The sequence below is a fragment of the Drosophila santomea genome, chromosome 3L (assembly GCF_016746245.2).
Source record: "Drosophila santomea strain STO CAGO 1482 chromosome 3L, Prin_Dsan_1.1, whole genome shotgun sequence".
Lineage (NCBI taxonomy): Eukaryota > Metazoa > Arthropoda > Insecta > Diptera > Drosophilidae > Drosophila > Drosophila santomea.
Genome location: NC_053018.2, coordinates 9,695,192 through 9,707,017, shown reverse-complemented (window position 1 = coordinate 9,707,017; position 11,826 = coordinate 9,695,192). Strand labels below are relative to the sequence as shown.

At 42.7% G+C, this 11,826-nt stretch overlaps 3 protein-coding genes across 3 annotated transcripts in view; 2 read left to right on the top strand and 1 right to left on the bottom strand.

The window, feature by feature from the left end:
* Positions 1 to 36: 36 nt before the first annotated feature.
* LOC120447834 (nucleolar MIF4G domain-containing protein 1 homolog) lies at positions 37 to 2,893 on the top strand. Its single transcript, XM_039629438.2, has 2 exons — positions 37 to 1,006; positions 1,057 to 2,893. The coding sequence occupies exons 1-2, from the start codon at positions 115 to 117 to the stop codon at positions 2,739 to 2,741; spliced, it is 2,577 nt and encodes an 858-aa protein (XP_039485372.1). The 5' UTR covers positions 37 to 114; the 3' UTR covers positions 2,742 to 2,893.
* On the bottom strand, positions 2,889 to 3,963 carry LOC120447838 (uncharacterized protein C7orf50 homolog). Its single transcript, XM_039629443.2, has 2 exons — positions 3,681 to 3,963; positions 2,889 to 3,625 (listed from the first exon to the last, which is right to left on the bottom strand). The coding sequence occupies exons 1-2, from the start codon at positions 3,835 to 3,837 to the stop codon at positions 2,946 to 2,948; spliced, it is 837 nt and encodes a 278-aa protein (XP_039485377.1). The 5' UTR covers positions 3,838 to 3,963; the 3' UTR covers positions 2,889 to 2,945.
* A 1,896-nt stretch (positions 3,964 to 5,859) lies between these two features.
* LOC120447831 (supervillin) overlaps positions 5,860 to 11,826 on the top strand; it is a 114,278-nt gene continuing 108,311 nt past the window's right edge. The window contains exon 1 of the mRNA XM_044005959.1: positions 5,860 to 5,874. The gene's annotated coding sequence lies outside the window, so the exon portion shown is untranslated. The remainder of the gene's footprint in view (positions 5,875 to 11,826) is intronic.

Genomic DNA, 11,826 nt, shown 5'->3' with positions numbered 1-11,826 from the left:
GTTTTTCTTCCCTACACCAGTGTCAAAGCACGTGGGTTGTCCAACACTTGTTTAAAACAGCTGATTGACAACCACAACAATTGTTAAATGCGATCGGCCTGAAATCTCCTGTATATGCCGTCCAAAATGGCAAAAATAAAGAAGAAGGAGGCCAAAGCTAAACCATTAACCCGCAAGGAGCAGAGAAAGCAGAAGTCGGAGGTCAAAAAGCAAAACAAACGACTTTATTTCGCCGGCAAAACCAACGGTACACAGCGCGTGGCGGCGGCGGCAGAGGCGTTGGCAGCGCAGTCGCTGCTGGGGAAAAACAAGAAGAAGAAAAGGAGTAAAAAGCCGAAAATAATAAATCCAGATGAAATACCCAAGGAGCAACTTTTATCCGGGGAAATAGACAGCGACGATGACGAGTCCATAGATTCGGATTTCAGTGATGCGGAGGTGGATGCTCTAATGCCCGTACGCGAAAAGGTGGTAGTTTACGAACCATTGGGAAAGAAGTTGAAGAAAACGCAAGGAGGCGCTATCCAAAGACAGGATGAGGAGGCGGTCAGGCGGAAGGAACTACGCCAACAAAGGGAACTGGAGAGCAAGTCCAAGAAGCAGCGACTCAAGCAACTCCGCATAGAGAACGAGGAAGAGGATCGCGAGATCAACAAGCTGGAAAAGAAGCTGAAACTAAACAAATCCAAGGACAAAAACCGCTTGGTGCGAAAGATGTTTAACGATGGCCTGGACTATCTGCTCGACTTTGTCCTGGATGACGAGGAGGAAAAGCAGAAGTGGGAGGAGAAGCAGGAACGCAAGAAAAAGGTGAAGGAGCAGCAAGAAAAGGAAGAGGCGGGAATGTGGAGCGATGAGGAAGAGGAGGAGGAGGATAGGGATGAGCCCATGGATAACTTCCCAGAAGATGACAGAGCCTCTGAGGGTGAAGATGATGGTGAAGACCTAAGCGGAGAAGAAGAACAAAGCGAGGAGGATTTGGAGCAGAAAGAGAATGCACCTAAAAGTGAGTACATATACAGAGAGGTGTTTATATAATTAACCAATTATTAACAGTTAAAGAGGACATCTACGGACGCAAACGCGATGCCGAGGGAAACATCCTGCCTGATCCCGTGGAACTGGAGGCCTCAGCCGCCGGTCAGAAGTACATACCTCCACATCAGCGAGCCTTGATGGCTGCCAGCGCGGGATCTAGTGAAAAACAGGCAGAGATACTAGCTCGCCTACTAAAGCAAAGCAAGGGTCTGCTTAACCGTTTGTCGGAAGCAAATCTACACAAAATTGCTGCTGGTATCGAGGAGCTATACATGAAAAACTCCCGCTACAACATGAACGAGACTTTAACCAGGTTAATTCGAGAAGCACTTCTCGGCGCTACGCGAACCAACGAGCGAATGGTGCAGGAACACATGGTGTTGTTAGCTTACCTACATGCCCAGGTTGGCAGCGAGATTGGAGCTCATTTCCTGCAGACTTTTGTGGAGTTATTCGATGGTTACGTCAAGAACATCGCTAGCCTGGAGGTGGAGGATAAGCAGTTGAATAACCTAGTACTGGTCCTCTGCTACATGTACCTCTTCAAGATCTACGAGCTGAGTTTGCTGATGGAGCTTATAGGCAAATTGGCAGATCAGCTTTGCGAAAAGAGCGTGGAGTGCCTTTTGCTGATCTTCCAGTCCATTGGCTTCCGACTGCGCAAGGACGATCCACTGGCATTTAAGACCATGATGCAAAGAGTTCAATCGCAGATTGCCAGTGCCCCACTTGAACTGAAAGAGAATCCCCGCCTGCGTTTCATGGTTGATATTCTGAATGCTGTTAAAAACAACAATATGCAAAAGCTGCCCCAGTATGATCCCGAGTTGGCAGAGAATCTGCGAAAGCGTCTCAAGGCTATGCTGAAAAATGATCGCTACGTGGTGACATTAAACATAACACTCGAGGATCTCCTGCGTGCTGATAAAGTGGGTAAATGGTGGATTGTGGGCTCTGCTTGGACGGGAAATCTGGATGAGATGGGTTCCGCCAAGCAAAAGCAGGATAAGAACTCACCAAAGTCTGCAAATGGCGGTTTTGCGGACCAGCTACTGGAGCTGGCCAGAAAGCAGCAGATGAACACAGCTGAAAGGAGGAATATCTTCTGCATCATCATGAGTGCCGCCGATTATGTGGACGCCTTCGAGAAGATACTGCATTTGGCTCTGAAGGATCAGCGAGCGGTGGCCTACGTGATCATCCATTGCGCTCTGAACGAGAAGCGTGCTAACCCTTACTACGCTCACTTGGCCCTTAAATTCTGTCAATTCAACAGAAAATACCAACTGGCTTTCCAGTTTGCCAGCTGGGACAGAATCAATGACATTGAAAAGCTTTCCAAGCCGCAGATTCGCAATCTAGCTAGCTTTCTGCAGCAAGTAATCCTAGCTGCTGGTCTGCAGCTCTCAGTGCTCAAAGTGGTGGACTTTATGCAGCTGGACAAACTCAGCTTTTACTTTATGAAAGAGGTAATGGTCAGGTTACTGTTGGCGAACGACGAGCGGGAGATTTACCAGACGTTCGAAAGAGTGGCCAAAAACACCAAGCTGCAGCAGTTCAAGCAAAGTGTTCGGCTCTTCCTGCAGCATTTTCTTCTAAAAGAGGATCAACTGGACAAACTTAAGCTGAAGGATGAGGATCGGCAGCTTCTGCAGCAACGAGTCGATCACATAGACAAACTGTTGGCCTATGTGGACCTCTAATTATAAGTAAAGTTATAATGCGACCTTATCAACTTGTAAAATAATATTTTTACTTTAGGAGAAAAATGTTTTCTATGTTCTTAAAGACGCCGTTTTGCACCGGGGATACTGTAGAGCAAAGTTATAAGAAAGAAGAACATGTTTTTGTAAAATAGGCATGTGTCATTTATTTCTAAGGCAAAGAGTAACAACTAACATAATAATCTAGTCGAAGCTTTGGAGGAGATCGCGTGCCCGCTGGTACCGCGTGGATTCGATTAGCTTCTGCCTTTCCGCCTCGTCCTCCAGCTTTTCGCCCTCCTTGTCCAGTTTCTGGATCACCTCCTCGGCCAACTGACTGATCTTTGAGCGCGCTGCTCCTTGGGAACTGGCCAAATACTCCAGAGCAGTTGGCCACAGCTCCTCATCCAGTTTCTCCTCATCAAAGGCGGTTTGTTGAATGGAAATCTGCCGCAGTTTATTGAACTTCCACTCCTGGCGGGATTCCTTCCATTTTAGAAGGTATTCCTTGTTAACTTTGGCTTCTTTGTTGGAGTTCTGACTCTTTTGGGCCTCGAGACGCTGCTGGTGCTTCTGCTTCTTCTTTTGACGCACGGTAACCACTGCATTAGCGTTTTCCGGACGAGCTGCTTCTTTTAGTTGGGCTGCTGTTGGTTGGGAATCCTCCTCGTCGTCGTCTTCCTCCGAGTTGGATTCCAGCTTTTTACTGCGTTTTAGCTTTTTGTTTCCGTTTGCTTCCTGAACCTGTTTTCTCTTGTGAGGCTTCTGTGGAAGACTCTCCTCGCTTCCACTGGTGGCCACCTGCTCCTCTGCTTGGTTTTTCTTGCTGCGTTTTTTTGAGGCCGAGTCCTCTGCTCCTTTTTGCCTTCTCTTGGCGGGTTTATCTGCGAATATGGGGTATGTTAAACGTAGCTAATATAGATTTAATCAGAAATCCACCTGTTAGAGCCTCCTGTTGATCTACCTGTGGCGCTAGAATCAGACTTTTGTTGGCCACCTCGTCGTCGCTGGCCGCATGCTCAGCGTTCTCGGCTACCTCGTGCTTGCGTTTCTTGCCCTGGCGCTTGGTCTTCTTCTCCAGTTCAGTGCGGGCCATTTCGGAAGCGTATCTTTCAAACACCAAGTTTTTACACCAAGTTATTTAAAAGAAAATTTAAAAATCCTCTTTAGTTGCAAACGAAATGTGTTTTTGTACGGCGTTGCCAAACAGGGATTGAATGCCGCCGTTTGCCAACACTAAAAAGTGGGGTGCTCACGCAGTCTGGCAGGCACCTCACCATATGACTAACCACAATCTATCTGGCAACGGCGCCAAACAAATGCCAAATTTTAGCTTTCGTTTAACAATAAATAATAAAAAGAAAACAAAGAAGCTATAAATCATAAAAAGTGCATTTCGCGTGTGTATGGGCAGTGCCTATGCGATCCCACCGTCTTTTTTTAAGAGAATTCGCGCCAAAGTCAACGAAGTAATTGAAGTGCTAAAGGCGCGTAATTAAAACCGGTGTGATAGTTGTGATTAATTAATTTAAGAGATATTAAGTAGTTAACTAAGCATCGTTTAAGGTAAACACCGCTCGGTATTAGCCATAATACAGGTAAGTTTTCAGCGCAATTTATTCATATTCCATTATTTATCTGTCGGCGTCAACAACAAATGCAGCCGGCAAAATGCAACTGTTTACTTGCGCGAGTTCTTGTGTTTTCGACAGTGCGTGCGTGTATGTGTGTGTCACCGGCAAATAAAAACGAAAATTCGTGTTTTTCGGGTTTTAAACGACGAAGAAATATCCAGATGTCAATTTTAATGCAAGGAAAGGCGATACATTGATAAAAGCGAAGGCGGGTGTCCTGCAACAGCTGTTGTTTGCTTCGTGGAGTGGGCGGAAGGTCCTGAGTTCCAGCTGCACTGTTCAAGGTATGTACATGCGTAGGTGTAAGCCGCCATTAATATTTACCGTTATAAGTTTAGCCATTACACGTTTTACCGTATTTTATTTGGACTTATGTACGAGGGCGGATTATGTGGTTTACCAAATTTTTGAAAATCGAAAAAGAAATGAGTTCTTTATTAAAGCTTGTTAAACATCAAATATGATTTGGTGGGACAACCAAATCCACCTAAGTTTTTAAGGTTCATTTTTAAAGTTTTCTATATATTCTGCATATTTCATAAATTTTTCTGAAATATATTTCCGGGAAATTTTTTTTAAAAATAACTCGCCAATTGCCTTTTCACTTTCAACTTCTGAACGCCGGCGCGCCTTCTAGCCAAAAATCGTTGTAAACAAATTGTTCAGTCGAAATGTTCACACATAATTTCTTCATTATGCTTTGGCTCTTTGAGTGGTTTTCCGGCGTGGGCTAAAATAGCATTTTCCGACTTTTCCTCAGTTTTCCACCCATGCCGAGTGAGAGAAAAGCTCTCACTCAGGGATCGCCTCAGAATTTGTTGGCCATTGGATTCCTCCACTGGCCATTCAGTTCTGCTTTGGTTGTGTTCCCGGTCGCATCGCGTTTTCCCTCGCGTTTTCCGCTTTTCCGTCGCGGTCTTCGGTGGCTTTCCACGCGTTTCTATCCCAAATTCTATGCAAATCGCTTTGGGTTCCGAATCGAAATAATCCCAAAGATATTTCAGCAATTTTTCGTTGGTGTACAAGCGTTTTGAGATATCTATCGTGAATATCTTGGGGTATTGCCATTATCTGATTGTTACGGCGGCATCTTTACTGGCTAATTGGATTGCCCACAGTCACAACAACAACAACAACAACAGCAACAAAGTGCAGACAACAAGCTGTCACAACAAATAGTAAAAGAATAAGGCTAACGACTCCGGTTAACTTCGCCGGTAACACGCGTGTGTTCCTGTGTGTCTTTCCACTAATCAATATAGTGGCATTTGTTTTGCGCGCGTTTTACTTTCTAACATACTTCGGCACCTCGGCCGTGCCCCTCGGACCCTTATTTTTACTTAACCCCCCACTGACTGCAGTTTCTGTGACAACGTGAGCGGCCTAAACAAACCTACTTGAAAGGCCAACCCCAAACGAAACGCAGAAATATCGCCCAACTTTCTGTTCTGGAATGATGAAGCTCGGCATGTAAATGCTCGACAGTTCGCGCAATAAGTGTAAGTTCAAGTCAACCCACATTTCCTTTGAAAGTTATTCATCCCCTCCCCCTGACTTATACAACATTATTGCCGATCAGAATACTTTTCTCTCCTGCAGTCAGTTTACTAACTCAACTAAGTTTAAAATATTTATCATTTTTGATATTGTAAAACCATGATCCAATATTAAATCTTGTAAGATCTGTATGCTCCTTTTCTCTCCGTGCAATTTCCTTGTTTGTTTATAAACATTTCAGCACATCCGTTGGACCGACTATTACATCAACTAAGTTGGGGAGGTGTGGCCGAGGTCCACTTGTGTGCGTCTATCATGATTCAGATTCGGATTCGGATTCAAATCTGTATCTACTGTATGCGCTGGCAACTTGTATCTATTTGGCAGCCGCATCTTCTGAATCGTTTTCCACCTCAGCCGTTCGCCGCTGGCGTGTGTTTTTCCAATAGTTTTCCTCTAAAAATGGATCAGTTCGTCGGCAATTAAGGCCCCCCAAAAATAAGATATATGTATTCGAACTAAACTCATTCGTTCGCCTAATATGAATGAATCGATGCTCCACATCATTTCTCTTCAAAGTTTAGGCTATAGTGGAATTTGTAAGGTTGTATATCATTCCTGCTGTTCTGGAAGCATCATAAACTAATAAATTTAAATATCTAGGTTCGAGAAAAATATAATAAATACACTATTTTCCATCATGAACCAGAACATCGTTGCTATGAATTGTAGAGTATTTCAAATGCTCTTTTGTACTTTCACTTTGCCTTGCGGCACTCGTTAAATGTATATTTTGAGCACAAATGTCAAATATCGCTTTTTAAGGGTCAGCGACTAAATATTTTGCTCTTTGCATACTTATTTTTCAATGTTGCCCATTGCAACTTGGCAAGCTGGCCAACAAAAGACGCCCTTTGGCTCATCGGTGGTTGGTTGGTTGTCGGATAGTTGAGTCATTCTCCATAAGGGTTGAGTGCAATTTCAAGTCCCACAGATAGTTGGGTCGTAAATTCTATGACCAGACTATGAGCAAACAAATTGCCGGCTTTCTTTGGAGCATATAATTTTGCTTTAAATGGTTTCTTTCCATGAGCTTTTTGATTTATTTCCTGACACAGAGTGTGGCGCAAATATGAAAATACATGCGGCTCATTAGGTTTATTTTGATTTTGCTTGATTTCGAAGTCAGATACTTCTGTTCTGTTCTCTTTCCATTCGAATTGACGTCAAATTGTTTATGCAGGCCATGGGCCGTTTAGTTGATGGCCGGCTGGTTTATATATTCTCTATATGTGGATATCTATATGTGCTACTGTTTGCCGATATTGCGATTTCTATATAGGGAAATTAAACGGCGTTTCGATTCCCAATGCAAGTCAGGATTTGGCGACTCGAGGGCGTCGCAGATTTGCGCGTTCAAAACGCGTCTGAAATATTAATGCACCGCCTGCTTTTTCGTCTGTTTTCCGAATCGTTAAATACACATTATATAGCCATATTCATTTTTTGGCTTAAATGGCGTCGCGCTGACACGCGCACTTCCGTCACCGAAATGTTTTCAGAGAAAATCCCAAAAAAAATCGCCGAATATAAACCGAAACAAATACAATTTGTTTTTCGGCCGACAGAGTAACGACATGGGGGAGCAAGTGTTAAAATAAATTGTGACAGATTGTTGGGGGTAGCACTCAATAGCTATATAATATCAGGGTCCCTTTACGATAAGTCGCGTAATTTTAGCTCGTTAAAATATGAAAAATTGTCTGGCCGAGACAGAGAAAATGGTCAAGTCGGCGATAATGAGACTTCGACCAAGATTAATGAAATGCGTAGAAATTCTTGCTTTAACGAGCTGTATTAAAATCGTAAATTTACTCTTAATCAGTACAATGATCGGAAGTGTTTCACAAATTAAAGATAAAGAAAATGGGTTCTCTTAAAAGAGCATTGTTTTACAAAAAAATTTACTGTAGAACGTAGCTATGATCTATCGAAAACTTAAGTGAATTCCTTTGAATCGAAACTTCTCTCTATATATTGTTGAATAATGATTTTTCATGCGTCCCATAAGAAAACCCCAACAATATTTTAAAAAGTTCTCATAGAGATTTTAAAAACTGTCTTTAAATAAATTGTGCAGAAAGAATTCCTAGCTAGACATTAATTTACTAGACAGACCGACAGACAGATATAGAATGGACAAACAACAGCGGGATACCTAAAATAATCCACAGATCTGACGACATTAGTGGCGATATAGGAAGGCCTTGGGGAATGTTGCAAAAATAAGAAACACTTTTAGTTAGTCGGTTTGGTTTCACGTGACCCTGAAAGAGTAAAATTGAGCATGAAATATGGTGAACTGGGTCAGTACAAGGGGGCAACATGGGTTGACTCAATTTCGCGGACATCGAGGTCGGAAAAGGATAGGCCAACCCGCTGGGCGCATGGCAACCACCCCCATTCACCCAATAAACAATCCAATTAAAACAATTGCCAGGGACAACAAGCGATATCTCAATGCGTTTTGCATTGCGTGTGCTTGTTTGGGTCTTAATGGGTCAAGTATACCCGTAGTATCTGATAGATAGTTTCCCAACTATAAATTTCGTTGCCCTATTGGTTTTTCATGCCCCATTCGGTGGAAAGTGAAAGTCCGTGTGCGTCGGGCCAACCAATTTAATGTACATTTCTGTTCATTAATCTTTTCTTTTTTGGTTTTTGCAGCCCGCCGTTTTTTTTTGCGATAATGCTTTGATTGTTTTGCTCCATGTGCGACTGCTAAGGTTTGATTGATTTGGCATGGCTGGCGAAAAACTGGAAAAATAGTAGTTTCTTTCTTCATTCCGCGGTCTGCCGCAAATTGATACAAATTGACATTCGGCATATCAAATTTGATTATGAATTTGTTAATTTTGGAGCACTATTACTACCATTTGGACTAGATTTCACACTAATCAAATTTTAGACCATCTTAGGATGAGAAGTTAATGCGTTAGACTTTAGACAACTTAATGACTTTGCTTTGGGCCAAATCACATTTAAGATTTCTGTTTGTTTTCAGCTGATTATGATAAATGATGTTTGCTATTTCGTTCGCTTAGCAGATTGATTCTCGGTCCGGTTCTACTGGCTTAAATGAAGAAGTTTTCTCTTTGATCGATTTTAGTTTCCATTTCTGGTGACCATAGTTTCGTAGTCTTGTTTCCTACTGTCCTAGTAGTTTAAACATACAGCAAATGCCTTTGCAAGCAAATGATCGACATTTCTGGCTTTCAGCTGGCATTCTTTCGTTCAGCTCCGTTTAAAAAGCCATAATGCTCGGAGGTTTCTCCCCAATTTGCCCGCTTATTAGCCTGATCTCCCCGCTGCTCTTCGGATCCCAAAAAACCTGGGCGAGCTATCAATCCGGCTGTCAGCATATGGGGACAAGATTGTTTCGGGCTCTGTGGGCTTTTGGTATAATTACGGGCGGGCAATTGTCGGTAACCCAATTCGAGCTTGGCATTTCATTCAAGTTCACATGCAAACACGTTTGCTGCTATACGATATTGCTGCGTGGGTTGGGAAATCGTTTCGCGCCTTGTTTTTCGTTCCTTTACAGAAATACAGAAAATATCAAATTGAATTTGCATGGAGTTGAGAGCCCTGGAATACACGATCGTTATGTGCTGCGCCATGTAATTTGAATTGAAGAATGGTGATTATGATATTTGCATATAAGTTGGCAATTAATTTGCAACCACTGCGAGCGGCACACCCCTCGTCAGACGTCAAGGATTGGCAATGGGCCATAGGATGCAAGTCGCGGATTAGGGTCCGTCATAGGAATTAACATAAAATAGGCAAACAAATTTCTCGAACTGCGTTCAACCCGAAACGTGCCACTCCATGGCATTCTTTTCACTATTTTCCACATATATGTATACATTTTATTTCTTTCACAACTTTGTCTAAGCAAACAAGAAATCGTAGCACGTGAGCATTTTACAAATGAACCTAAATCGTCAAGAAAAACCAAAACCAGAAATAACAACATCGGAGCGCACCTACAAACCACGGATTTCATAAAAATACATGCATAAAGCCCATAAAAAATTAAAATAAAAATCAAAACCAGCAGCTGCAGTGGTATATCTTGATTTTTTTTTTGTTTCCTAAATATTCAAACGTACTTTGCTGTCTTTTCATATCGATGCGTACGTTCTACGAGACATGCGTAAGGTTTAATGGACATGGCTTTGGGTAGGGCAGATTCCTAGGCAGTAGGTGAAGGTGGATTACTCTTCTGGATAAATATCTAAATTTCATGATTTCATCGAGGAACTATATTTATTTCCAAAAGAAGCCAAAAAAGTTTCGTTAGATGATTGTGCTAAATTCTAAGCTTCCAAATAAATTTGTTAATTACTTTTTGCAGCACAGCAGTGTATATTGTAAAGAGCGTTCATAGTTTTCCCCTACTATAACCCATCATAACTTGAGATCTGGACGTGCTGTCGATCCGGGGCGGGAGTCAGTTCTCATTTAGATTGCATCTGGCATGACGAACGGACTCAAAGTCTGGGCTATATTTAGGCGGATTGCGCATTGTCTTCTAGTTTCGCCGTCGAGGTGCTGATATAAAACGCCCGATAAAATTTATGCACACACCATGGAATGGCGATGCCAACACTGGGCTGCACTTTTCACTTGTGATTTATGCCGCCCGGGCGTGGCAGCTCGATTGGGTGCAGTTGCTCAAGTCCCAAATACTCAACCATTGCAGCACCCAATCCTCGAGAATTTCTTAATGGTCAGTTGGTTGGCTGGGGGTCTCGTTACGTGACCAGCTGGAAAAATGCAACAAAATGTTTTCATTTTACTGCGAAAGCGAAAATCGAAAGTGCCAAGTGGCAGATTGTCCCCGGTCGGCTCCTTGGATTGAAGCCATCTCCTCCTCCTCCTTTTTTTAATCGCAAGTTGCTGGTCGATTGCCGCATTGCATCATCTTTCTCATGGCGTATTTTGTATGGTCGTCTGGCGGGCTGTAAATACCAAATATAATTGTTTAACTGTCCATAAAATTGAAGAAACAAAAAAGGAGACCCTTTTCTGCGTCTGCCAACGAACGTCAATTGAACTTGGCGCAGAGTCTGTCTGATGGGCTCCAAAAACGCCTCAAAGAGATATCTTTGAGCGGCTTCAGACATAACGATTTCACACCAATGTGGCAGAAAGTATCTGCCGGATTGGTGAATGCCCCCGACTACCTGACAGTGTCCCATCCATCAATCGGTGGAAAAAGATTGCGCCACAGGTCAGCAGGTGTTTGAGTTGTTTGGGGGTGGAACTCATAGGCGTAGTGCCAGATGATCTGCGGTTTGTTTTCCTTGAGAACTACCAGTTGAGACATCATAGAGGTGTGGGAAAATGAGGGGAATTGCATCAAGGATGCTGCATGGTTAGATCAGGGATAATTGGCGTGGGAAATGCAAGGAAATAAAAAAGTAGCATATTACATAAATACTAGATGCTTACACAGGAAAGAGATTTCTAAATTATACCAAACACTACACATGTTTGAGTCCATTATACCCTCTGAGTATCTAAGTAATCTATGAATACCATTGTATAATTACGCAAGTAATTGATAGTAAGTTTCCTAATGATTTCGCTTAAACAACAGGTAAATACGATACGAAACCGAAACTCTCTATTATATCGGTAGTTCCCTTTCGCCACATTTCGCCACATTCCTGACCATTAACTGCATTCGGTTGGCCACAAAATCTGTCGCCATAAACCGAATGAACGTAAACATCGATGGAGCAAACTTGATTTATGATCGATTGCAGTTGCAGATATGTATTTCGCTATCGCCGCACTCTTGCTCTCTACTGGTCCATTTGGAAAATGGCATGTCAGCGGAAATTGCTTAATCATTTCCACGCATATCATGTACACCTCGTATA